Raw genomic sequence first — 26,977 nt, 5'->3', positions numbered from 1 at the left:
GCATCAACCCCAACAAGTTTATAGTTTGACTGTTTGTTCATCAAAGGGATCAGTGGTACTTAAGAAGTTAGATATAACTACAAGGGTAAAATGATAATTTGACCCAACTATAGTTACAAACTATTCGTGAAGATTTAACTTACTGTTGATTGGTTATATCCATGGACACATAAATATATCTATAGTACAAAGAGTACAATTGTGAGTCTTTAGTGGAGTAGTTTGCAGTTAATGAATGTGTTGATTAATTTAATTAATAAGTTTAATTAATTAATCTCGTATCATTAGAGCTTCTAATCTGTAGGTCAATTAGGTCCCCTTCCTAGCTTACTAAGGGTAAAAATAAGAATAAATTAATTTTGGATTAATTTTAATTGTTCAAATTAATAAGGGAATTAAATATATAAGATACAATTAATATAATGTACATAGATATATTATAATATAAAGTTAATTTTGAATGAGATTCAAAAGTATACTTCATTATATGAGAGAAATAAAAATTTGAATAAGATTCAAATATTATTTATATGAATGAGATTCATATAAAACTATAGGTTAAATTAATATAGATGAGATTCATATTAATTCTATAAGTTATAGGAGAGAATAATGTTTTGAATAAGATACAAATATATAATAATATGAATATGAATAAAATTCATATTAAAATTAGGTTATGTGAGAAGATATGGTTTGAATATGATTCAAATGAAATTAAATACGTGATATTTAATTATTGATTCATTAATATTATTAAATTAATTATATTTTTTTTGTTAATATGTGAAGGGGAGTTGTAACTCCCCCTCCATCCCTCTCTCACGTTTTGAAGGTTGATGAAAGTTTTCTGCAGAATAGTGTGAGAAAAAGAAAAACAAGTGTTGTCCTTGAATGAAAACTCCCTCTGCAAAATTCTTTCATCTAATCCCTCTCTCAATTACTCTTTCATTTACCGAAATCAAGGAGCAATAGATCCTTGATTCTTATTCTGGAGAATAGTAAGGAAGGCCTAGTAGTAGTGTTCTTATACATTGAGTTCGAGGGGGAAGTCGGTGTAGAGGAGTTCGTGGTTGTTCATGAGTTGCAGAGAAGAACTACTTGAAGATAGTCTTCAAGGGTTAGTTCTTTTAATGCCTTCTTCTTTGTAAAAGCATGTTGATATATAAATATATGTTCATCTTGTACTATTGTGTATATTTTTTCTGCTTTTTCTCGAATTTCAAAATAAATTTCGAAAGCACAAGCGCTCTCATGCTTTGAGGAATTCAATTCTTAAAATTGCAATTATGCCTTCAAGTTTATCAAAATGTTGTGATTAAAATTATTGAAGTCAATTACAATTAACATTACAAAATTTTGGGTTTTTCTGACGCCGAGGAAGCTTGTGTCAGGCCGTCAACAAAGGTCCCCACTAGTAGTAGTTTCCTTTTCCGGTGTGTAGGACGTGAAGGGAGATCATTTGTTGTGTTGTTTCTAAACAGTTGGGAGAAGCACACATAAATCGTTGCATAACTTATACACGGGTCCATTCGATAACGTTCATGTTTCATGTTTCTTATCTTTTAGGAGCTAGAAATAGGAGCATAAATAATAGCATACCAAAGGCTATTATTGATCTTTAGAATAAATTGTGATATACAAATAGAAACGGATCAAAGTTGTATTTTCTTAAAATTGGACCATTTTTTAGATTAGTCTCTTTAGAGTTAGAAACAAGAAACGAAAACAATTATCAAACAAGTCAATTAGAAAAATGAAAAATATAAATAGGAAACATGAAATAAAAATGTTATCAAACGATCCCTAAGTTTCTTCTGACGTGTTCCATTTGCATTGGTAATACCTACATATGTCGACGCAATAGGTAGATATAATCATATAACACTTTACAATAAATATTAATTTATAAAAAATAAAATAGCATAAAAAATTCAAAGGTATCTTTTCTTTGAGCTAAAAAGGTATCTAAACTAGAGTTTTTATATTGTTAACTAAAGTAATACATATTTTATTTAAAATATATATATTATAATCAAATGGATGAGAGTATGTTAATGATTAAATAAGTTGATCATTTGCTTAATGATATATTTTTCAATAATTATTCAAAGCATGCCATTGAACAGAATATAATAATCATAATTAAAATATTAAAAGAACATTTTGCCCCTTCAAATTGCTATTACAAAATATAACCATTAATTACAATGAACTCATAACATACAAAATAAAACTAGGTAGAAGCAACAAGTTTGATGGATTCTTTACACCAACTCATCTTTCTCAATTGGATCAACTCACAAAAAGTATAGTTTACGAATACCTACTTTAAATTTTAAGATTTGTTAGGTTTAAGTTGATTCAAATGATATGAATTCAAATTTGGTGATTCAATGGAATGAAGAATCAATAAATCAAAAGCAAAAGAATTAATAAAAGCAAAAGCAAGAGCATGAAGGAAGTAGCTTGAGGAAGAAGATTAAGGTGTGTTTGTTTGGTTTATTATTAGTATTTTTTTTTCCCTCTTATGGCCTTCAAAAATCAAACACAAACAAACAAGTGATAGCCGTTGGTGGGAAGAAGGCTGTTGAAAAAAGTTGAGTCTTTTAGTTAGAAGTTAGAACAACTAACAAAATGATCATAATCAAAGAAATTTAATTAAATTTTGGTTTAACTATAGTAACTAGAGTTTTTTAATTTGTAAGCCAAACAAGTCTTCTAAGGAAAGTTAACAAAAAGGGTACCTAATTAATGCTACAAAAACTATACTTCCATATTTCAACTCCAAGAACATCACCAACAACAACTTTTTTTTTTTTTTTTTTTTTAATAACTCTTTTTGGGTTTTGCTTGATATCTAGAGTACTTACCAAATGATTTGGTTGCTTTATATTTAAGATTTTAACCATATTCTTTTCTTGATTTTTCAGTTTTTTTTCTTTTCAAAATATCATTCTGGTTTTATGACCTTTATCTTTTATTTTATTTTTAACTTTTGAAATTTTGATTTTTATCTCCATTCTTTCGTGGGTTATTTTTAAATATAGAAAAATAAATCTAAATATTTATAAAATATAGTAAAATTTTAAAACTAATGATAGATGCTCTTCTATTAGTGTCTATCAGTATCTATCATTGATAGTTCTAAAATTTTATTATATTTTATTAATATTTTCAACCATTTTACTATTTGAAATAATTTCCCTTTGTTCTTTCTCTTTTAAAAATTCTTTTTTTTTAACGTTCTCATTAATCATCTTTATTTTAACTTACTAAAAAATGTGATGTAACTAACAAACACTCTTTTTTTAGTTTAGCATATATACTACTGGGATTCATATCTTCTGACTTTATGATTGTAATTTGGAAAACATTATATATTAAAAAAGAAGAGTAATTATAGAATTATAAAATTTCTGATGCAGAAATAAAATTATCTATGTTTTCGAAAATCAATTAATTAAAAGGAATAGAAAAAAGAACTTAAAAAGGACCCAAGGATTATGTTAATTTTGCAATGATAAAATGGCACCCCTGTTTCACGATTCCCATGGCACATATTTTTAAATTAAAATAATTTTGAAACCCCAAAAGTTATTTTAATCACTGTGATTCCCACTTCCCACATCTATGATTCAAGAACCCTCGTTTAAGGAAAGCAAAGGCCACAGTCTTTGAACACACACCGCATCACCGCCATCTTAGTGTCTGCTTAAAGTTTTGGGACCATGGATGCTCTGTCCAGCTCTCATAAATATCAATGGCGGACACCGCTTCTCTTTGTCTTTCCAACTTCATGTGTTTGATCCCACTCACAGTAATCATGAGTACCACCTCCATTTAAATTCATCCACCTCTTTCCTTTCATTGTTTTCACCGTTTATACATACACATACCCTTTTCATTATCAGCCATGGTTGATTTGAGGTGAAACCTTTTGGATAAAGCGAAATCGACCCTTCGAAGAGTGGCCCCATATCATTTCAGAACCCCATTTTTCTTTGATTTAGCTATCTGGGTTTTGGAATCTCCTTCGCAATTTGTGTTTGGGAGCTGGGTTTTGCTTGAGAAGGCTTCAACTGGGTGAAATCGAAGTGGGTTGCTCTGATTTTGTGCTATGGTTGTGACTGAGAAGGGGAAGTTGTAATGGAGGAGAGTGTGATTGAAAAAAGCCAAAGCATTGGCGACATTGTGTCTGAAAATGAGACGCTTGGCCATTTGATTGAAGAACATGGGCGTGAGAGTAGCTCCAGCTCTGATTTTCTTACATCAGAAACCACAGGGCTCGAGGAGCATAGTCATAGTGGTTCTGAGGATTCATCTTCCCCTTCTTCATTGAGTTGGTCTACTCGAAAAGTTGAGGTACCTGATTGTATTAGAACTAATGGTGTTGTTAATGGAGATAAAAACCATGTTGATAATAGGAAGCTGGAGAAGAAAGTATCCTCATCATCAGGTAATTTAGATTAAACCCTTTTTTCCTTTCTGGGGTTTCTCCTTAAAAACTATATTAATTTGTTTCTGTTGTATGGGGGTTATAGAGATTGAGATGATGAAGGAAAGATTTTCAAAACTGTTGCTTGGAGAAGATATGTCAGGATGTGGAAATGGGGTTTGTACAGCATTGGCTATATCTAATGCCATTACAAATCTTTGTGGTATGTTTTGTCTGTCTTACATATTGCCCGAACTCTATCTAGAATTGGGCTCGATTTCAGATTGTATAATGCTGCTTCCCTTCCCCATTGTTTTGTTATAGCCACTTTGTTTGGGCAACTATGGAGATTAGAACCCCTTCCATCAGAAAAGAAAGTTATGTGGAGAAGGGAGATGGATTGGCTTCTTTGTGTTAGTGATCACATTGTCGAATTGACGCCTACTTGGCAAACGTTTCCTGATGGAAGCAAGCTTGAGGTATGGAATGACTTCGAACGAGCACCCCATGGCTTTTGTTTTCTGAGAATTAAGTTTCTGCCTGTTTGAATTGCCTGCTTCATTTATCTCGCCTTTCATCTGCCTTTGTAGCTTTTGTCTTAGGATTAAATGCTAATACTAATACAACGGGTATTCTCGACATTATGCCTTGAAGAGGACTCAAAACTCCACATTCTTTAACAGGAGATTTTGAGTCTCATATGTCTACCATTTCACCATCAAGGCATCTTAAAAGTGAATCATATTCCATGAATATGATATCTATCTAGTGTGATATATGGAATATATGACAAAGGTGGAGTGTTAGAGTGTCTCTATTGCTTGGTCATGGCATATAGGTCTGAGTTGGATATCCAATTGCTTCGATTTTAGCAAAATCTGTACCAACACAGGCCAAAACCTTTAGTAATCAGTTCTCTAATTTGGATTCTCTGTTTGAACTGGATTTTTTTTATCAATACCATCATATCTATTGAACAGAACTGCAACCAAATGTGAAAGGGAATAATTTAAATGTTCCTGTATTTTTAAAGCATAGATTTTCTGATGGTGTTTTATGATCCTGCAGGTTATGACGTGCAGACCACGCTCAGATCTCTATGTAAATCTTCCTGCTCTTCGAAAACTGGACAATATGCTTCTTGTATGATTCACCAACATTCACTAATCTCTGTGTTCCAATACAATCAATTGTGAGATCTGTTCTAAATTTGGTAAAACAAATTATTTGCAGGAAATACTAGATAGTTTTGAAGATTGTGAGTTTTGGTATGTTGATCAAGGGATACTGGCTCATGAGACTGATGGGTCTTCCTCTTTGAAAAGAGTGCTACAGCGTCAAGAAGAAAAATGGTGGCTTCCTGTTCCTCGAGTTCCTCCTGGCGGTCTCCATGAAGACTCAAGAAGGCAATTGCAACACAAGCGGGAGAGTACAAACCAGATACTAAAAGCTGCAATGGCAATTAACAGTACAACTCTGGCTGATCTGGAAATTCCTGAACCATATCTCGAAGCCTTACCGAAGGTATGAGATGCAAAAATTGCTATGATTCTGATATCCAAAGCAATGTGATTTTCTTATCTCTGATCCTACTTGATTTCAGAATGGAAGAGCCTGTTTGGGAGATCTTATATATCGATATATTTCCTCGGATCACTTCTCTCCTGAATGTTTGCTTGACTGCCTTGAAATGTCTTCTGAACATCAAGCTACAGAGATTGCTAATCGGGTTGAGGCTTCAATCTATGTTTGGCGGAAGAGAATAAACTCAAAACCTGCCACTAACTCCACCAAACAAAGTTCAAAATCATCGTGGGAAATGGTCAAGGAGCTGATGGTCGACTCGGAGAAAAGGGAGTTGCTTGCAGAGAGAGCAGAGACTCTACTACTTTGCTTGAAGCAACGGTTTCCCGGTCTTCCACAGACAACCCTAGATATGAGCAAGATTCAGTACAATAAGGTCTGTCCCTACCAGAATTCTTTCAACTTTCCACTCAATTAACCCATAGTAACTTGAGTAGATAACACTTGTTTTTTTCATTTAGGACGTTGGGAAATCCATCTTAGAGAGCTACTCTCGAGTTTTAGAGAGCCTAGCATTCAATGTCGTTGCACGTATCGATGATTTGCTTTACGTGGATGATCTCACAAAGCATTCCGATCATCAACTCTCATCTATATCCAAACTTGGTGTGATTTCTCACAAGAACAGCCCATTGCATTTCCCAGTGCCCGTCTCTGGCACTCCATATAAAACACCCTTTGCCACTCCAAGCTTTTCACCTGCACAAACAGCCAGCCCTGCAAAGGGAGAGAGGTCACCGTTCATTCCCAGCACCAAGATTCCCCAGCGTGGGTTTGGAGTAAAAAAGGTTTTGACCGACTATCTTAGTGTGGAAGCAAGAGGAGGAAAAGAATTCAGCAATAAAATTGAAAAAGCTGAGCCGACCACAAACTCGAAACTCGACAGGCAAGCCTCTCAGTACAGGGGAGGATTAGCAAGCTCACCCAGACAAGGATCGGTTGTGGAAGAGTGAAATCCAAGGTTGGTTTGAGGAAGTTGAGATTCATGGGGTTTGTTTTTCCACTTGAATTGTCACTTTTCTGCATATTTTTTTTTTGTAGGCATAGGATGTATATTTGAAATTGGGGAAGGTTTATCTTCAGAATTGGGCTGTATTTGTGTTGATGAGGTGTGATTGACTGTCAATATGAGGAATCAAATGCTTCATCTCTTTCCTGACTTACCTATGTTTTGACTGTGAAAGTATAAAGAAAATAAATTTTCATTTACAAATCCAATCTTGCAAGCTGCTCATTTGAGTTTAGGTACCAGATTTTAAATGGCATAACATAACTTTTTGGGTACCAGAATCTGAATTTTTCCAATCTCACTTCAACTGTCTTATGGGACATTGCCACTCAATCCTATAAAATAATAAATCTAAGGGCACCACATTTTCTTTATTATAATAGTAAAGATAAGCTTTCAATAATTTGGTTATGCCCAAATCTCCTATAATTCAACTTATATTTTAAAAAGTTATACAAACCAAAATTAAAGAATTCATACCAATGAGCTCAAATATAAAGTTTACATTTCATACAGTTTTTAAGACTTATCTCATTTTAGTTCTGGTTCATATACGTACATGTCCAGATAGTTTTGAAAAAACAAAATACAAAACAAAATACGGAGTGAAAGATTTAAACTTAGTCTTTATGTTGTCTCATCCTAAGATTAATATTTATTCTTAGTTGTAAGTTATTTTTCTATTGAAATTAATATAATAATAAAAATAATTAATTCAAGATAAAACATTACCCAAATAAAATTATCAAAAATAATACTCAAATGCTTAGAACACCTTTTTAAGAAGTAATTTAATTTTTTTTTTTTTTTTTTTTTTTTTGCTGCTTCCTAGTAGAGATTGATCACCATGATTTGAATAAAAAACTAAATTTTATGCACAATTTCTACTTCCAAAATTATTTGAGTTTACAAAGTTTAGTGTTTAAAATTTGAAAAAGAATTGAGAAAGATTAGGTAAGATTTGGAAAAATTATTTAGAATCTCGATGTTCATCCCAATCGAGATTCCACCAGTAAAGCTCAAAAGAATCGATAATTCGAATATAAGACGAAAAGGTTAATTTTTTATTAAAATCTCAGGACTCGATCTCGACCTGGAAGCACCAAGAAAAACTATTTAAACGTTTTTTCAAAAAGTGTGCTAGTGTGCTAGTTATGAAAGGAGGAAACATTTTGGAGCTATTTCTGATCATTTCTTAAAAATCTTTCCAAAATTTGTAAAGATAAAGCTAATAGATATTAAATTTCAGACATTTAAGAGTAGGACTAGAATAGAACCCGTTTCAAATACAATAACTATATTGGTATCTTATTTTTAGTCAAATTTATTGAACACAAAATTGAGGAGGAAGTTTTCAACTTTTTGAAGTATTTGGACTAATTAAACTAGAAAAACTAATGTGTTAAACTAGGACCAGAATGAAATTAATACAAATCTAGATAATTCAAGTGTTGAAACTTATTTGGATTGACTATAAAAAAAAGCGTTTTAAAACGATTATGGAGTGATTGTCAAAATGAAAAAATTAAACCACATTTAGCTAGGGTCATGTTGAAATATTTTTCTAATTTAGATCGAAGTGTTTAGACGGAAAGTTAAGGGAGAAACTCATCTTTTAAAACTAACAGAACAAAACAAAAGGCAACGAAATAGAGGTAACTAAAAATTAATATAAGATTCATTTAAACGCAACATTGATGTTGTTGGTTAGCACATTATTTACTATCTAAATTATGAGTGGTGTGGAGAACCAAAAGTAACATCAAAAAAACAAAAACAAAAACAAAAAAAAAAAATCAGATCAAAACATTGCCAAGAATTGTGGCTGCAGAATCTCTGTCCCCATCCCACCATCTTTTCAATTATTTTCCCTTTTAACGGCCAAACTTAACGACCTTGGAAAAGCAAGACCATAAAAACTCCTTGAAAGAAAATGACTGGTTTGGCCATCCAACTTTGTCAAGATATCCTTAACTCTTGAATAAGGATGGGAAAATGACACTCCCAACTACTTTGACTTCTCATATTGCTTCAGCCTTGTTTGGCTTTCTAAGGAAAACAAGGAGAAAACCAGAGAGAGCTTCATGAACTACCTAACCAAACAATCCCCGATCATTCTGAGAGCGAAATATATATATTCAAGATTTTGATTCAAGTTCCAATATGATACTAATAAGCAAACAGCAACCCAGATTTCCTTTATGCTAAAAACGCCAAGGTTTAAACAACAAACACCAGAAGCAGCAGCAGTAGCATTCTTTACAGTAAAATTGAGAAAGATGCCTATAAAACTACTAATAATTAACTTGAAAGAGATTCTGTTGTTTTGGCTGGAAAAATGGATCAACCAGCTTTTTCTCACAACGATCTCGCTATCGTCTAGCTTCATACAATAAGAGGTGAAGTAGAAGTAGTGCTGCAGCTCTATGATCCTATGTACCTGCACGTTAAACCGTCACAGAAAAATCTACAATTCAACCTCAGCATCTTAGATGAAGTCGAGAATAATGGTATTAATCAAAACAAATTTGAATGATAATTTGAAAAGAAACTTTGAAATTCTAAGGAGAGCCTGTGGAGTTCGGTGGTGATCAGAATCAACAATTTTGATTAGGCAGCCAAATGCTTCTAACAAATAATGACAGCCATGTTTCTAAAATAGTAAGAACCTAGTTCATAACATTTTAAAACTAAAAATACCTTAATAAGTATATAAACCTTGGCAAGTGATCTAGCACTAATAATAGAGAGATCCTGCAAACAAGGATCGGAAATGAAATGAGTAATTGAAAGAAAGATAATTTTCAATATTTTTCTCATAAGCAGCAACTCTATTTCATACCTTGCCACCAATTTCCTCTTGAAGCACTCCCAGAATCATCTTCTCCCCCTTCCTTCTTGTACTGAAACATGTCACCAGAGTAAGTCAAAGCAGGTCATTAGGAGCAAGAGAATACTCAATTTTAGTGTCTATTCAGATATATGTTACCATTCTGTTTGAACAAGGGGAAAGCATTCCAAGTACTTTTCAAACAGAAGAGTACTAACATGTTTAGTGCTTTAAAATAGTCAACTTACATAAGAAAATGAAGTAATGAATAAAAACAAAAAGAGAAATGTTACGAAATCCGTTGAATCTGAAAGTAAACAAGGAATTAAGCTATATGAAAAGATACTAAACTATAAAGTGATGTATTGAATACACTAACCGCAGAGTTCACCTCGGAATTGTACGAATTCTGAGGATGAGTATAAACATCTTGGCCACCATAATAGATTGATGAGCTAAGATGGCATGGTTGTGCTCTCTGATCCTGATAAATGGAACTCATATCTTTATTCTTCATCTCCGGACTCTCCTTTTGTGTATGATTAGCAGTATCATCTGCAGAGATTAAAAAAAAGATATCAATAAGGAAGATTTCTATAATAAAATTTAGATCTCAACGATTTGCTTATTGAGATGGATATCTTTTGAAGAGAACAATATCAAGCAATTTTCAGAACCAAGTTCATGTGTAAGCAAAAAGAAACTGGCTCCAAGTCATTGGATTTTGCAAGTGTCAAGTCTTGGTTGTGAATTATATCCTAAAATTCCTCTAAGAAGATTTCTCTAAGAACCCATTTATATATTTTCTCCATATTTTAAAAGTATGGCTAGGTAAAAACACCTTCCAGAATTCTTAAGGTGAAAACATTTAAAAATCTTTCTGTATCCTTGAACATGGCATAAGAAATACTTGAAACATTATACACAATAGAAAAAGCTTCAAAATCATAATCCTCTGATGCTATCAGCTGTTTTTCTTTTTTTTTTTTTAAAAAAAAAGTCATATGAGAAACAGGAAACCAGTTTAAATTCAATATATCAATTCAACACCATAAGAAAACAAGAAGTAGAACAACCAATCTTGAAGATGGAGCCTCAAAGTGGAAGTAAGAGAAGAAGCCTAACGCTCAAGCTTCTTCTTGAATAGATAATCAATACAATAAACAAACCTTGAGCTTCAGCGTTGGGGATCCATGGCTCATTTACAGAATCCCTCTCTCCCTCTTTGGTCTGAGAAAGCAGAGAGTCTCTCCCTAAAACCTGAACAAGTAAAACAGATATAAATTTTAGAAATTCTTAATTAACAATTTTAGATATAAATTGAAGAGTTCAATTGCTCCATCTTTAAGGGAATGGGGAAGCAATGCATCCAAGCGTGAGTCAATAAACGCTATCAATTGAGGAATCATCACAAATTTGCTTCAATTCATTAACATAATCAAAACCCATTTAAAAAGGGGGCAAAAAAAGAGTATTAGAAACAAGAACAAGAACAAGAACAAGAAGAATCACAATCCATGGAGAGAACTGAAAGAGAAACAAAAATAAATAAAAATAAATAAATAAATAAAAAAGGAACAATAACACAAACAAAAACCAGAAAATCAATGATCATGGGATAGCAATCGAGAAGGAATGGGTAGAATGAAACAAACCTTTGAAGAAGGTGCAAAAATAGAGCCAAAAATCCCAGTGGTGGAAGAATAGGAAGTCTCTTTGGAGCCAAAGAGGTCAGTAGTGAGAGAAGAAGAAGAGGATCCGAGACCCACATGCTTTTTCCCTTCCATTTTGATTGTAATCAATGAAAAACAGAGTTGCCCTTCTATCAAATTTGGGTTTGGAAGAACCCCTTTAATGGAGGAAGAAAGATTGATGGGTTTGAGTTGTTTCTGGAGGAATGGAAATGGGGAAGGAAAACAGAGGAAGAGAAGAAAAGAGAAGAAAAGAGAAGGGAAGAACACGTGAATGCTGGGATAACAGAGTTGAAATGATGATGATGAAACTGCCAGTTCGTTCCACCAATTTATAAGGCAGAAAAGAAGGTTTTGTGAAAATGGAGAAAACAGAATCAAAACTAAAACCTCTTTCAAAATCTCTGCGAGTTTCTCATTTTGCCTCGATCTCTCGCTCTTTCTCTCTCTCTCTCTCCTTGTGTAAAGTTTTTTCTTTTCCTTTTTATTTCTTTCATATTTCAACCTGTCAAATGAATTAATTGGAACGATGACACGTGGAGTCGTAAGTCCTCTATGTGGGACACACAATGACTACCAATCATTTTCCGCCACGGTTCATCCCAGACTGGATAACGACAATTTCCTTTTTTCATAACAAATTTCAATTAATTTTTTTTTTGAAAAATATCAATTTTAGGGTATTCAAATGATCCGACATTTCGAACAATTCGGACAATCCAATCGAAATTGTAAGGGTTGGGTTAGATTTTTTGGACTGGGTTGAGTTCAGGTTACAAATTTTTAAATTTAGATTGACCAAATCCAAATCAAATTTCTAATATATATATATATATATATATAATGTTTTTTTTAAGTTTGTAATAGATATCTTAGATTTGATATTTAACATTTGATTTTTATGAAATTTTAGTTATTAATATGTTATATGGCCAAATTTAAGTATTTTAAATTAATAAAAAAAAAGAAAAGAAAAAAGTAAATAACCTAACAACTCAACCCAACCGAATTTTAAGGGTTAGGTTGTGACCCTATTTGGGTTTATTCAGGTAGCCAACTCGACAAACCTTGAAATTTTGAGTTGATCCAGAAAATCTCCTAACCCAACCCAACTCATGTACCCTTAATTTATACCTGTGAACTTTAGTTTTGTATCAATTTAAACTCTAGATTAATAATTGTATCAATTTAAATCCTGAAATTTGGGGATTGTATCAACTTAAACCTCAAACTAAAAATGATATCAATTTAAATTCTGAATTTTTATAAATATATCAATTTAAACTCTAAAATTTCATAATTGTATCAACTTAAATCCTCCATTATGCTTTGTTTGGATACATTTATAAAAGTTCACCCGTTTAAATTGACATATTTATGAAAGTTCAAGATTTAAATTGATACACTTATAAAAATTCGAGATTTTAAATTGATACCTTTATAAAAAGTTCAGGGTTTAAATTGATACAGTTCTCAAAGTTAAAAGATTTAAATTGATACAATTCTAAGTTTAGGGTTTAAACTAATCCAATTCCAAAGTTTAAAGATATAAATTGATATTTACTCTAATTTTTTTTTTTAAAAAAAAAAGTCATAAAATCCATTTTTTACTTCCCCGCAACATGCTTTATAAAATTTTTACCACAATAAAAGTTAGAATAGTGTGAAATTGAGATGTGAAACAATGTGATAATAATTTAGAATAAAAGTTATTACCACATAATTGTAGATTATCGTCACACATCTATGAGTCTCTGTTTATGCTGTACAAAATTTTTACCGGAATGTAATTTTAAAACTTTTATGAAACTGAATAAGCTATGAAGTATAGATACTTCATGTGAGGCAAAAAATCAATATCAGACACCCCGATATACTTCCCAAATACGTATCTAACACGCGATTTGATATATCTATTTCTATGCATATTTTTTTTAAGGAAAAAGACAAGCAACTCATCTAATTTTTCCCAATCTAAAACTAGGCAACTTATTCAAAAAAACTCACTACTCAGTCCAAAATTAAAAGGAAAAATAAATAAATAACGAAAGCCTAGACTAGAATCATCTAATCTCCATTTTCACATTTGAGTCCCCACAAAGTCCACCAAAATATAAACCATTTGGATATCTTCAACAATTTAATGAAGAAGTTCTTCGTTATATTCATACTTCTCCCTCTAATATTTTTCTTCTTCTTCTTTAAAATATGAGTCACTTTTCTATTGCATTTCATTAACTATTATACTTCAACATCTTAGATTTTGTCTTTTTTTGTATTATATTTCAGTGTTTGTATTATATTTTGTGTTATTGTTATTAACTTGTATGCTAAATTTATTTATATCATAGATTTTTTATAAAGAAAAAGAAAATATATCTTTTACGTATCATTATCCTCGCTTTTTAGAAATATATATATTAAAAAAATTATAAAAAAATGGCGCATCCTATTCATATTTTAATTTTTTAAAAATTAATAAATCGTCATATCTGATCGTATCTATATTGTATAGCCGTATCTGTGTCTATACTTCATAGTGAATAAGTAATATCAAAAGAAAACTCTTTTTTTAATTTACACTAAAAGTAAGTCTACCAAACAAATACTAGATTACAAGAAAATTTGTTCAATTTCTCCGTTGCGTCCACAAAGGAGGTCGATATAAAATTTTCTTCCATTGAGGTGGGCCCTACGTTACTACCGTTTTGGTTTTTCAATCTCAATTCTGAAAATATTATTTTCACTTTCTTTTTTTTTTTTTTTAAAAAAAAGATATTCTCTTTCTCGTTTGAATTTTTATTTAGCTTCTATTAAATCATTGAGAGGCATTTGGGTTGTGCTTTTTGTCATTATTTTTTTAAAATTTTTTAAAATAGAAAAATAAAATTATTTATACAAGATAACAAAATTTTAATCTTTCGAAGTCTCCAAATATATGACATTTTTTTTTATTATTTCAATAAATAGTTCTCTTTTTTTTTTATTTAATAAAATCTCTCTTATTTTTTTGACCTTTTAAATTGTATTAGAACATTATTGATTAATAGTGTTTATAATTCATTCATCCATCTCATGCTTCTTAATCACTCATCCATATCAAAGCTGTTTCATTATTTGTTAATCATCTAACAGTAATCATAAATCATTTATGACAATTTATTACCTTACTTAATAACTTTATATTTTATTTCAACAATAATTTATGTCAAATTTTAACTATTTCCTTACTTTCTATTTAATTATTTTCGTTGTCTTTGGATGGTTTTTTTTTTCCTTCCAAGGTTGAATTTGGAGTGTATAGAAAATAAGATTAAAAATAGCAAAAAAGGAAAAAAAAAAACATTTGATTTACAATTATATGACAGGTAAATTACACCTTATTTCTTTTTATGAAGATCATTGCAAATGTAGTTGTCTAAAAGTTTTGATAATTATTGGTTTTACTTTATTTAATCATTATATTTACTATAATTTATCTTAAATTATAAAACAAATGTGAATGTCAAATTGAGTAGAGTTCAACTAGTATATAGATATGTTAAAAATGAAGAGGTTTATAATGATGACGACACGACAACAACCGCGATGAAGGTTGATATTTTATATATGGTTAAAAATTCATCACAAAATTAACCTTTATTCTGTTTTCTAATTTTATATAATTGAGGTTTGCAAGAATTTCCCAAGAGGGAAAGCAAATTCTATAAAATAATTAAAAAAAAAATCATATTCATTTAATTACCAATCACATTTAAGAACATGACAAAAATAAAATCTTCATTTTTTTTTTTAATTTAACTAGCTATTTTCTTAATTTTTTTCCAATGAACATATGAAACAAATCTCACTCCAGAGTCGTATCCATTGATTTTCTTTTTAGTTTTAGAAAAGTAAGCGTATTTATTGGTTTTTTAAAAAAATTTTATCTACGTTTTAAGAATATTATCATGATTTAAAATACAAATATATTATTTAGAGAAAAGATGAAAACCATGATTAAAAAATTGGGTGATATAAAATAACACAATTGGCAAAAACTAACAACCATTATAAAAGGGTAATAGATAATAATGACCCAATATTATCATAAAATGAAAATTTTGGAATTTGATTTAAAGGCATGGAATTACCATGATTAATATTTAGATTATTTATTTGAGTTACAATAATTGTATGAATGAAAGATCGAACTTTGATTTCAAAAGAAGAGTGCATGTCTAATTAATTATTGTTGAACGAAGCTCACTTTAACCATTAATATTTACATCATAAACAAATCAATTAGTGACTAATATATTTAATTAGCATCTTATTAGTTATAACAATATTCTATTAGTATTCATTTTCTATATATATTTTGGGAGAATTTAATGAAAGTTAGTAATTTTTCCTCTCACATTCAAAAGTCTAATACATTTAAGTCAATCATCTATTATAAACCATGCATTAAAAAAAATAAAAATTGAAAATCAATCTTGTGTTTTAGAAGTTCTTGATAAATTGCATGTGATATTCACAATTAACTTTAAATCTTATTGTCGCTAATATAATTATATGGTAGTTAGTTGTGCTTGTTTTAGAAGTAAAAAATTACCTATTTATTATCATTTAAAAGCAAAAAGGAATTTATACCTAATCAAAATTTTTAAATATCATATTTGTATCCTCCTCCCCCACCCATATATTCACCAGACATGGGAGGTGGATGACCAATCCTTAACCTAAAATGTCTGATAACAATTTTGTTTTTTAGTTTTCTGCTTGTGAAGTTAATGTTTTGTTTTCTCATAGATTTCATATTATGATTTTCATGTTTCTTAAAAAAAAAAAAAAAAACACTTCAATTATTAGTCATATTCTAAAAATAATAACAAATTTTGAAAAATTACATGTTTTTAGTTTTTAAAATTTGACTTGGTTTGGAAAATTGAGAATAAACAATAAAAAAAACTTATAGGTGGAAATAATGCAACTTAATTTTTTAAAATTTAAAACTAAAGCTCCGTTTTGTAATCATTTTATTTTTTGAAAATTAAGCCTATAAACATTTATTTCACCTATAAATTTCTTACTTTGTTATCTATTTCTTACCAATGATTTCAAAAACTAAAAAAAAAAAAAAAATTAAAAACTTATAATTGTTTTTGAAATTTAGCTAAGAATTCGACTTGTTTACTTTAATAAGATACAAATCATATTGTAAGAAATTGAAAGAACATAGACAATTTTAAAAAATTAAATGGTTGTCAAACATGATGTAAATGGTTACCAAATAAGCTTTAATTTTATCTATATGAATTCATTCCAAAATGCTTTAAAGAACTAAATTTTGATAAGCTAATTCGACAACACGAGTATACTCAAATATTTCCATAAAATAATTGACATGATTTTTACCCTGCGATGCTAAAAAAACGAGATCAACAGGTCGAGTATTTCATAAGAGACATACAAAATAAATCTTTCAATTCAACTAAAGAGAACTTTGAAACCTCTATCTTCCTAATTAATTAATACACAATTGATTAAATTAAAAACGAATTAATTATGAATTTATAAGGTTCGTAAAATGTGTAGATGGGAAGAAATAAATGAAGAGAAATAGAGGAATAATAATGGTAAAGAAAAGAAAAGAAAGAAAAAATTATATACTTGAAGTTTTATTTATAACGATTTAGTCTTTGTACTTTCAATTTTGTAACGGTTTAGTCTTTAAATTTTATTATGTAATAATTTAGTTTTTATACTTTTAAAATTGTAATAATTTAGCCACTCATGTAAAAAATTTAATCAAAATTCAATATCAATTTTTAATATTTTATGATGTAGACTTTCTAATCAATTTAATAGTTTATCTATGCATGAAATCTTATCATTAATTTCAACGATAGGAACTAAATTATTACAAATTTTAAAGTATAATGACTAAATTATTACATGGTAAAATTTAAGAACTAAATTATTATAAAATTTAAAGTATAGTGGTTAAATTGTTATAAACAATAGTTTAAGGACAAAATTATTATTTTATGATTCTTTTGAGGGAAAAAAATAAAATAAAACAATTGTGTGACGAGAGATGAGGTTATCTTTATGATCTTGTGGGGCCCATGAAAGTAAAATGTCTTTTGTTCTTCATCCTCTTCCCCGAACGTCCCTACTATCAATGGAAAACATCTCTCTCTCTCTCTCTCTCATGTGAGAGATGGACAGTAAAGTAGGAGTTGCAGAGACTACAAGTTAAAGGATTGAAGAGTTCTAATGGAAAACGCCATATTTCATTTTCTGCCAAACCTCTTTTCACCATTTTTTTTAATTGACAGTTTCCAATGCATGTATCCAAATTCCAAAGCCTCATACTTTTCATTCCTTTTTTCTTTCTTTTTCTATTTTTTGAAAAAAATAGGTGTTTTAAAATAGAAGATATAGTTTTAGTTTTCAAGTTTTGAGTTTCATTATAAAAAAAAAAAAAAAGAGTTTTGAGTTTTATTTTATTTTAATCTCTAAGTTTTAAAATGTTTGGATTTTGAATTTTGAATTTTGAAAGAAAAGAAAAATCCCAAAATAATTTATACCCTTAAAATAGTCTTTCTTAGTAACTACAAAAACATTACTAGTGTCTTCAAAAATATTAGGCTAAATTATAAAAATTATCCTTAAATTTTATATTTTGTATAAAAAATATTCTTCAACTTTCTAAAGTTTCAATAATACTGGATTTTTTTTTTAAAAAAATAAAAATATCTGTACCATTAGTTTAGTGGAAACTATTAAAGTTTTGTTTAAAAAATATTCCTAAACTTTCAAACATTTAAAAAATATCCTTAAACTTTAAAATTTTTAAAATACTCTCAACATTAGTACATGAATAAAAACTGTTAATATCTCGTTGCAAAAATAATTCTAAGTTAAAAAAAATAAAAATTCTCCTACCTTTAGTATGGTGATAACTTGCTTTGAAGTTTTCTTAAGCACGTTAAAAAAGAACCAATTTTAAAATATATTATGCATATATTTTCCATTTTTTATATAGATATTCTCATTTTTCTCTTGTTTTTTTTCAATTCTTACACAATTTTTCTGAGCAACCAAAATAAAACACAAAAATTTTAAGTTAAAACATAAAATCTCACAAAAATTCAAAATCAAACTCTCACAAACATAATATAACGATAAATAGTCAAATAAAAAAAAGTAGTTGACCATTAACATATACTCAACTATTAATGTACACCTTTATTAAAATATTTAAGTCTTTAAATCACTTGGAGGTTCTATTATTCTTTTTATTCTTATTATAGTTCATATATACTTTTAAGTGAAGCGTGCAACTTTATTTATTATTATTTTTTTAGATAAAAAAAATCAAATAATCATCAAAAAGGGGAGTTAGAGGATATTGAAGAAGAGGTGAAGAAAAAAAATGAAAAATAGAGAAGTAAGAGCTACGACGGTATTAAAGGTTTCGATTCATATAAAAGTAAGGGTATTTTTTTTTTTTTTTTAGTTTAAGGTTATTTTTGAAACTTTTGAAAGTTTAGGGATATTTATTTATTTATTTAAACTATTTTTGGAAGTTTAAGAGTCTTTTTTTGAAATCTTTGAAAGTTCAAGAATATTATTTATACAAAGCACAAAGTTTAGGAGTAATTCGTATAATTTAGCCAAAATATTGTTATCAAATCTTCTATTGTTTGGCACTCTAAATCAAAGTTTGTCCTCCCTTATTACAACTCCTCTTTCATTGTGCTTGATTGGAATGTTTTCATGTAATAATCAATTTAGACCTCTGTTAATTAGAGTATTTTTTTTAAAACTATTAATACATAACTTTCACACGTTTAAAACTCTTTTTAAGTGCAAAAATTAAAATCAAAAGGATAGTAGTGACTTTACATTAAAATGAGAGATTTTTCTAATGGTTCTTAGTACTATTTTGATGAGATTTTGAGAGAAAAAATAATTTTATATGAGCGATTTTGATTTAATTTTAAATGAAATAAAGGGAAATTAATTATATACATCATTAATAAGTCGTCCACATTGATATTCACATGAAAGCTTCGAATTTAATTAGAGAAGGAAGTTTTAAGTAATATATTTTATGTTTGGTCCTAATTTTAATTCAAACTGTGGATTTGCTGAAGAAGGACCAGCTAGCAAAATGAAGAGAAAAGTAAATAAATTTTAATTACAATGCTATATTGGATGAAGAAGCTTTAAAAGGCAAGCAAATGGATTCAACCCATGTGATCTGTATGAAATCTTGGTGAAAAATGGTCCATTGGATAAAAAAGTCCAAACATATTTCTAGTGTGTATGTCCTTTTATAAATGAGTTCTCATCCTTTCACAGAAATATTAAATGAAGTGGGTGTACTAAGTAAATCTCTTACCATTCAAACTCAAATGTGATCCAATTAAAAACCCATTCATATGGTTCACTCATTTCAAATTTAGAAGTATAACATTTTTAAAAAAAATGCACCCAAAATGTTTATTTTGATTAATTTGGTCTTGGTCATCATTTTTATCTATCAATTGTTTTAAAATGATAATTAACCTAACTTTAAATATATGTATTAATTAAGAGTAATTGTTTTAAAAGGTAAATATCATTATCTATCTGTAATAGATCGCAATAAACTTTTATGATTCAGTGATAGAAGTCTATTAGTGATAGCAAATTGTCACTGTGTATCAGTGATATACTTCTATCACAATATATAATTGATAGACAATGACATTTTGCTATATTTGAAAAGCAACCCTCTCAAAAAGCTGGGCATATTCAACGTCCCTCCACCATGCCTTTTTTAGAGGAAGAAGAGAGACTTTTAACAAAAATAAAATAAAATAAATAATCTCAAAATCACCATCTCAAAAAGCAACCCTCGCTAAGCTGTAGGCGACACATTACTAGATTTAAGAAAATAAGTGAAAGAGGCCATATTCACAAGCAGAGCTAACTTAATAATTTCGTCCATGAGAATATGAGAGTTTGACCCTAATAATGTCAGATGAGTTCAATTTAATATAGAGAATGCGTCTGAAGAAAGACAAATCGCGGATTAGAGGTGTTCAAAAAATCTGATATCGGAAAAAATCGATCAATCCAATTCAATCCAATCCATGCGGTTTGGGTTGAGTTATCAACTCATTTTGGTTGGATTGGGTTCAAATAAATGAAAATTTCATGGATTGGGTTGGTTCATGGGTTCACCTAATATAATCCAAACCAACCCGAATTTATTATTAACTTTAAAATATTTTTTTTATTACTTAGAACACAATTATTTATATATATATATTGATTTTAATTCTAATATTTTTTTGAATAATTTATTCTCCAACAACTTTAAAAGTAATTTCTTTGCACTTGAGAAAGAAAATTTTCACTATATAAATTGAAATTGAGTTGTTAATCTTAATTCAATATATGAAAAATAATTAAGTTAAATTTTTACATATTTACGTAATTAAATTAGATTTTTACATATTTACATTTTATTTATTTTTAGAACAAAATTTTAAATAAATGAATCGATTAACTCAAACCAATCCAACCAAAATATTTTATGATTGGGTTGAGTTGAGTTGAGTTCAATTTTTAATAAGGGTTATTTGGTTTGAAAAAATTTATAACCTAAATAATTGGGTTGAGTCTAAAAAGTCTTTTAATCTAACCTAATTCAATCCAATTCATGAATATTTCAAACCATGCATGAACAAAAAAAAAAATGTAATGGATAAATATTAAAATGGATAGGGAGAATACATGTGAATTAGAATAAAGTGGGTTAAATGATTAAAAAACAAATAATAATCAAAGATATTATTGCAATCTCCCTCACATATCCTTTGTGAATGAGATTAAAAGGAGGATAAGATAAAGTTAAAAGAGAAATTAGAGTGGGATAAAAATGAGAGAATGAATAATATTATTATAATGATAAGTAGTGTGAAAGGAGAAAGATGAAAAAAGTAGGCGACAGGGGAGGGCCCGCGAGGGCGTTGGTTTTTTTGCCACTGAGGGTCGCCGCATGGGTTGGTATGTGACTGATCTATTGCCACATCCTTTGCCGCCTTTCCACATAATTCATATCAAACCCTTCGCCAAAAAGGATGAAACTTTGGACTTTATATCCTATTCACTCATTACTTCTATGAATTGTAAAAAATAAATAAATAACAGAAAATGCGGCTACAAAAATGCATTTCTTTCCCACTACAATTTAGTGGAGGTATACCATTTTGAATCTTCGACTTTATCTTTAAGGGTGTGTTTGATGTTAGAGGGTTGAGTTGAATTGATAATTATTATCTAGAGAGTCAAATTATCTAGGAAGTTAAATTGTCTGTATTTATTTGTAGAATTGAGTTGAGTTAGTAATTATTGTTTATATTTGTTGTGCAGAGTTGAGTTGAGTCGAGTAAGAGGATCTATTGCAATTTTTTTTTTTGTGAATGAGATTAATTCTATTTTTTTCTATTTGTTTTTAATTCATTCTTTTATTTTTTAGTTTTATGCTTTGTTATTGTTGATTAATTTTCAAATATACATGTATTTTTTCAAATTATTTATGATATAAACTGGACAATCTCGATTTTTTTTCTCAATTTGTAGAACATAATAGATTTTTTTTCATATATTCTTTTCAAAAACTGTGATAATTGGTATATTCTATATTGTATATATATATATATTGAATGCATGTATATATATTGAAGGTAATTATCCCAATTACTAATTGGTATATTGTATGTTTATATATTGAATCTTGCTAACTTAACATTATTATTTCACATATCATAGCATTTATTTTTATATAATATGGATAGTATATTTGGAATTGAAATTGTACCTAGGATAATTACCTTTTATTTGATTATGATGGTGAGAATGTGATGTACAGTCACATTTTTCATAAGATCACAAAAATAATATGAAATGACTAAACATGTAGCCGTTTCTAAAAAAAAATCACAAATATATGTTCTTTTCGATACTTATAATATAACACAGTGAGGGCCTCAGATAAAACACAAGATAAGATCGATCATTGGAAGAAATCCAACAAAAATAATGAACCAAATCCTCTTATCAAATTTTTGTAAAGTGACGTTCCAAAGGTTTGACGATAAAAAAAAAAAAAAAATATCAGATCTGGGGAGAATCCAAATGGCGAAGATGAGGGAAGAGAGAAGAAAATGAAAATATCATTAGTTTTGAGTGGGTAAAAAATGTGGTTTTAATAACCCATCGTTTTTCTTTATGGGCTTAACAAACATGGGTAATAAATACCCACACAACCTAACAACTTATACCCATTTATCAAACACCCCCTAAATATATATAATTATAATCGACTTTGTATTTCAACTTTGATAACGTTGTTAGTAATTCATCTATGTCCAATTATATATCGTAGGATATTGACAAAATATTATAAGGTAGTTGTTCCAAATTGGAAAGGTTCAAGGAAACGAGGAGCCTCAAGCGTGATAAATTTTCCTCTTGGTATTCTTTAATTTGAGAGAATAGGAAAAAATTGTGTGAGTGGTATAAAAGTTTTGAGGGAGTATTCTTACAATTGGGATAGTAAGAGATCTCTTTGTGATTATGACAATATTTTTCACATAGTGGATTTCCTTGTTATAGGATGTAGGTTTTATCTAGTTTTAGAGTTTTCAGTATAAATTCTTGTGTTTCTTAGTTTTGTTGTTTTCTTTTAATTTCTCATTTATATTTCTACTTGTTTATGTGACAGTAATAAGGTTTTTCAAACCTAAGATCTCTAAATTATAAAACACATCTATTTTAGTCCTCAAACCTTTAAAAATTAATTGATTTTATTAGATATGTTACATTTACAATATTTTTCTTTTTACGATATGTGAAGTGAGGAAATCAAATTTTAGATCTTGAAGTTAAAAGTATAAATTCATGTTAGTTGAGCTATGCTAATGTTGGATATGTTGATATAGGCATCTACTTAAGCAACCTTATTTGAGTAAGGTAGTATTGAGAAAATGTTTGGTCACACCATAAGAAAGAATAATGGTTATTTTTCTAAAAAAGTTTTAAGATTTAATATATACGTTCAATTAAAATAGAATGCACCGGAAAGTCTAGAGACTACATACAAATTAGAAACGACCCTACCGATTTAACCTTTTGTAGTTCCATCATTTTTCTGATCAATTTAAATTTGGCTTTCCAACTTTAGGCTGCACTAACCATGTGCTAAAGATTCCCTTTCTTTTTCTTACTTTCTTTGCTTATCAAGTTATCAAGGTAACCTGTTGAGGTGGAACATTCTAGCCTTTTTTTCAAAAAAAAAAATAGTCAAATTTTATCAAGTGTTATTGTGGACGTGTTTCGCACGTAGAATTGTATTGAGTTGAATTGGTAATAATGGTATGTAAGTAATAATTATTTGTGTTTATAGTGTAAAGTTGAGTTGAATTTGTTTAGGAAGTCTGCATTTTGAATTTAAAGTTTAGGATTTAGGAAGTTTGTACCTGCTCATTCATCAATATGATATCTAATTATCAAATTTATTAAAAACTTAAGATACAAGAGTTATATAATTAATGTCAAATACTATAAAGTATTAGCTTATGATTTTCTCTTTACATTTGTATGATGTTATCATTTATTTTGAACTTAAATTTTTGTTGGGTTTTATTTACTCTGCAAGCTCAAACCGAAGAGGAAAATCATAGGCAAAAGGTTGAGGATGATTGTTACTAGATGTGGCTTCTGTTGTAGATAATGTTGTGATCGACTGTAAATTAGCTTTCTAGCTTAGCAAATTAGGGCCATATAAGTAAACATAGCCCGATAAGGACCTTCTCTTGTCTAATTCTCCTGGAAAGTCAAAGTAGTCATACAGTTCGAGTTCTGTCTCCTGAGTGTTCTGTTGAATAAATCCTCCTCTATCTGTTGCGGGTCGAGGAGGTTAGCTTAGGATTCTTAGACCAAATTAGATACCTAAGTATCCATTTAGTGACCTTCCAATGTCTGTTGTCAGGATTAAACATGTATCTACTTACTAAGCTAGCACAATAGGAGAAGTCTGGCCTTGTTGAGATCATCAAGTACATCAAACTACCCACTGTTTGGCTGTAAAGTACTGTTTGCATATTTTTTAGGTGTTCCATGTCAGTTTCTATAGGTGAATTAGTTGAAGATAGCTTAAAATAATGTGCTACAGCGATAGTCACAGGTTTGGCATTGGATAAGTTGAACCTTCTAATAATTTTTTCATAGTTGCTTGACTGACTAATGCTTAGGATAGAGGATTTTTCGTCTCTGGTGATTTCAATCTCTAGGATCTTTCTTGATTGACCCATATCCTTCATGTTAAATTCTCTATTTAGGAGACATTTGACATGAGTTAAGTCTTCTTTAGAGCTCCCAGCTAACAACATTTCATCAACATAGAGAAGTAAATATACCTTGTCCTTGTAGGAAGATGAATTGACATAGGTACATATGTCATAGGTACATCTTTGGAATCCAATACTCTCTATGTAGTCTTTAAACCTTCTGTACCAACATTTAGAGGACTGTTTAAGTCCATAGATAGACTAGAGGTCCTTTTTCCCTTTTATCTTAAATCCCTTAGGTTGCACTATATATATAGTCTCATCTAGATGTCTATGTAAGAAGATGTTCTTGGCATCTAACTGATCTAATTCAAAGTTATTCTGAGCAACCAAAGACAATAGGAGTCTGATAAAGGTCTGTTTAACCACTTGTGAAAATATCTATGTATAATCAATGCCTTCATTCTGTGTAAAGCCCCAAGTCTAACCTTATATCTAGGCTTCTGATAAATTGTCACACACTCATTTAGCTTGTTGATCTATTTGGATGCTATTGGCTTGCATCCTTTAAGAAAAGGAACTAGGGTCCAAGTGTTATTCACATTTAGTGATTGTATTTCCTCACTCATTGCTTCTATCCAACTTCTAGCATTAGGGTAGCTCACTGCCTCATCAAAAGTAGTTGACTCTTGGTCCCTTGGGACCATAGTAGCATCCAAAACTAGGTTCATGTAGTTAGCCTCAATATATCTAGCTGAAGGAACAATCACCCTTCTTTGTCTATCCCTAGCTAAGGAGTATTCAATCAAATCAGGTTGAGCTTCAACATTTTCAACTTGCTCACCTGTGATAACCTCTTCCTCACCTGAATCACTGTGGGGGTTGTAATGTATGGGTGATGTATTAGGATTCTCCACTTCAATTTGATAGGGTACTTAGAGATTTCAACTGCAACTTCTTCCCTCTTCATAAACATTTCTTTCTCTCTGAAAGTAACATCTCTGCTGACTATAAATCTCATTTCATTAGGATGCCACATTTTGAAACCCTTAACACTATTAGAGAACCCTACTAAAGGAATTGAACTCTTCAGCGGAAGCACGCAAACGCTTGTGCTTTCAAATTTTTTTAAAAAAATTTATGAAGAATGGAGAAAAAACATACAGAATATGCAGGATAAACAAAATATAAATAAGCATGATCTTAAAAAAGAGAGAGGACTAGAAGACTTATCCTTGAAGACAATCTTCAAGATATGTTACAATCTTAAGATTATATATCATCTATCTTGTTATAGTTTAGATCTATTTATATGTATACATGTTTAGATCTGTTACAATAGGTTGTTGTGAAACTGCATTGTAATAGGAGCCGTTGGAGATAAAATTTATTGAGATTTGCATAATTTTATGACTAAATTTCACCCAAAAGAAAAGTTTCCTACCAAATAAAAAAAATTATATTTACTTCTAAATTCATAATTTGTCTCACTTCTTGCCAATATTTCATTCTCATATATTTAACTCACAAATAGAATAATGTTGTTAAGGGAGCACTAGCAAGGTAGCTACTTGGTAACTAAATTCAATATAAAGTAAAAAAGATCAGTGAAAATACATTATATTTAAGCGGTTGTAATTCTTATTTATTTATAATTATTTTTTTTTTTAAATATAATAGAGTGGAGGATTCAAATTGTAGACCTATTAATTGCTAACACAGTTAAGTTATACTCGTGTTGGATTTGACTTTTTCTTTTTCTTTTTTTTTTTTTTCCTATCATTTGTATTATCATGCATGCACATAAATTCAATAATAATTGAGGTATTCTTTATTTTCAAATCAACATAGATAACATCTAGCTTTAAATCGTGCTTAAACATTTTTTCAAACATGCCATTATTTATATATAGCTAGGTAATTGATATATATTTTATATCATTAGGTTCGACGTTCAAATTTTCATACCTCAATATTTATTATATTAAAAAGATCAACTTTCAAATAGAAACAAAGTCTTTCCTCATACATCCTACCTCATATCGTGAAAATAATTTTGATAAACTATTACAACTTGATAATAGACTT

General features: G+C 29.5%; 2 protein-coding genes across 3 annotated transcripts; one reads left to right on the top strand and one right to left on the bottom strand.

The window, feature by feature from the left end:
• Positions 1 to 3,592: 3,592 nt before the first annotated feature.
• LOC120073352 (rop guanine nucleotide exchange factor 7-like) lies at positions 3,593 to 7,235 on the top strand. The gene is made up of 7 exons (XM_039026146.1): positions 3,593 to 4,459; positions 4,545 to 4,661; positions 4,763 to 4,917; positions 5,507 to 5,581; positions 5,672 to 5,962; positions 6,042 to 6,398; positions 6,484 to 7,235. The coding sequence occupies exons 1-7, from the start codon at positions 4,150 to 4,152 to the stop codon at positions 6,973 to 6,975; spliced, it is 1,797 nt and encodes a 598-aa protein (XP_038882074.1). The 5' UTR covers positions 3,593 to 4,149; the 3' UTR covers positions 6,976 to 7,235.
• Positions 7,236 to 8,857: 1,622 nt separating this feature from the next.
• On the bottom strand, positions 8,858 to 12,027 carry LOC120073353. 2 transcript variants are annotated; one of them, XM_039026148.1, is made up of 6 exons: positions 11,517 to 12,027; positions 11,031 to 11,121; positions 10,253 to 10,416; positions 9,874 to 9,934; positions 9,732 to 9,785; positions 8,858 to 9,471 (listed from the first exon to the last, which is right to left on the bottom strand). In XM_039026148.1, exons 1-5 carry the CDS (start codon positions 11,646 to 11,648, stop codon positions 9,769 to 9,771), a joined length of 465 nt encoding a protein of 154 aa, XP_038882076.1. In that variant the 5' UTR covers positions 11,649 to 12,027; the 3' UTR covers positions 8,858 to 9,471; positions 9,732 to 9,768. The 2 variants fall into 2 exon arrangements, with proteins under 2 accessions (XP_038882076.1, XP_038882075.1); XM_039026147.1 differs by having other exon boundaries at positions 10,241 to 10,416; positions 11,517 to 12,026.
• Between the last annotated feature and the right edge of the window lie 14,950 nt (positions 12,028 to 26,977).

This window comes from Benincasa hispida, chromosome 3 (genome assembly GCF_009727055.1).
Source record: "Benincasa hispida cultivar B227 chromosome 3, ASM972705v1, whole genome shotgun sequence".
NCBI classification, from domain to species: Eukaryota; Viridiplantae; Streptophyta; class Magnoliopsida; order Cucurbitales; family Cucurbitaceae; genus Benincasa; species Benincasa hispida.
The sequence above is the reverse complement of the archived record's forward strand: the minus strand, read 5'-3'. Positions and strand labels throughout refer to the sequence as shown.

What these genes read in the sequence shown, in the direction of transcription:
- LOC120073352 (XM_039026146.1), top strand. Translation starts at nt 4,150, where the DNA reads ATGGAGGAGAGTGTGATTGAAAAAAGCCAAAGCATTGGCGACATTGTG. An exon ending in CTGATGGAAGCAAGCTTGAG is followed by an intron (nt 4,918 to 5,506) that starts GTATGGAATGAC and finishes ATGATCCTGCAG; the next exon opens with GTTATGACGTGCAGACCACG. An exon ending in GCAAGATTCAGTACAATAAG is followed by an intron (nt 6,399 to 6,483) that starts GTCTGTCCCTAC and finishes TTTTTCATTTAG; the next exon opens with GACGTTGGGAAATCCATCTT.
- LOC120073353 (XM_039026147.1), bottom strand. Translation starts at nt 11,648, where the DNA reads ATGGAAGGGAAAAAGCATGTGGGTCTCGGATCCTCTTCTTCTTCTCTC. An exon ending in TTTTTGCACCTTCTTCAAAG is followed by an intron (nt 11,122 to 11,516) that starts GTTTGTTTCATT and finishes TTACTTGTTCAG; the next exon opens with GTTTTAGGGAGAGACTCTCT. An exon ending in ATTCCGAGGTGAACTCTGCG is followed by an intron (nt 9,935 to 10,240) that starts GTTAGTGTATTC and finishes GACATGTTTCAG; the next exon opens with TACAAGAAGGAAGGGGGAGA.